Genomic DNA, 1,015 nt, shown 5'->3' with positions numbered 1-1,015 from the left:
TTTAATTATAAAAACTAATTAAAAACAAAATAGCTCTTTTTTCTTTTTCTTTTTATTGTGCTTGCTTTTTTTTGTTCTTTCTTTGTTAATTTAGCACATCATTTTATTTTCAACTTTTGCTTTTATTGGTAATTAATCTTATTATTTCATATTTTTTCTTCGTTTTTTCCTTCTAATTAACTATTTAATGATATATTTTTTCTTCAATATTTAAATAGTAAAAATTAAATTGGTGATGAAGGTGCATCAGGCTTAGGTTCTGCTTTAGCAAAGTGCATTAATCTCTCAAATTTGACACTTTTCCTTAGGTAAAAACAGTTTATTTGTTTTGTATTGTGATATTTTTAATTATAAAAACTAATTAAAAACAATAAAGCTCTTTTTTCTTTTTTTTTTATTGTGCTTGCTTTTTTTTGTTCTTTCTTTGTTAATTTAGCACATCATTTTATTTACAACTTTTGCTTTTATTGGTAATTAATCTTATTATTTCATATTTTTTCTTCATTTTTTCCTTCTAATTAACTATTTAATGATATATTTTTTCTTCAATATTTAAAAAGACACAATAAAATTGGTGATTAAGGTGCATCAAGCTTAGGTTTTGCTTTAGCAAAGTGCATTAATCTCTCAAATTTGACACTTAGCCTTAGGTAAAAACAGTTTATTTGTTTTGGATTGTGATATTTTGAATTATAAAAACTAATTAAAAACAATAAAGTTCTTTTTTCTTTTTCTTTTTATTGTGCTTGCTTTTTTTTGTTCTTTCTTTCTTTCTTTCTTTCTTTCTTTCTTTCTTTCTTTCTTAATTTAGCTTATCATTTTATTTTTCAACTTTTGCTTTTATTGGTAATTAATCTTATTATTTATTTCATATTTTTTCTTCGTTTTTTCCTTCTCATTAAATATTTAATGATATATTTTTTCTTCAATATTTAAATAGTGAAAATTAAATTGGTGATGAAGGTGCATCAAGCTTACGTTCTGCTTTAGCAAAGTGCATTAATCTCTCAAATTT

At 22.1% G+C, this 1,015-nt stretch overlaps 1 protein-coding gene across 1 annotated transcript; it reads right to left on the bottom strand. All coding sequences in view use genetic code 6, as the record gives it.

Moving 5' to 3' along the window:
• Positions 1–407: 407 nt before the first annotated feature.
• On the bottom strand, positions 408–781 carry TTHERM_002653400 (hypothetical protein; the record flags this gene model as incomplete). Its single annotated transcript, XM_012795159.1, has 1 exon — positions 408–781. A coding segment is annotated over one exon (374 nt), but the record flags the coding sequence as incomplete, so codon positions are not given.
• Between the last annotated feature and the right edge of the window lie 234 nt (positions 782–1,015).

Source organism: Tetrahymena thermophila (genome assembly GCF_000189635.1).
Source record: "Tetrahymena thermophila SB210 genomic scaffold scf_8255455, whole genome shotgun sequence".
NCBI classification, from domain to species: domain Eukaryota; phylum Ciliophora; class Oligohymenophorea; order Hymenostomatida; family Tetrahymenidae; genus Tetrahymena; species Tetrahymena thermophila.
This window is presented reverse-complemented; position numbering and strand designations above follow the sequence as displayed.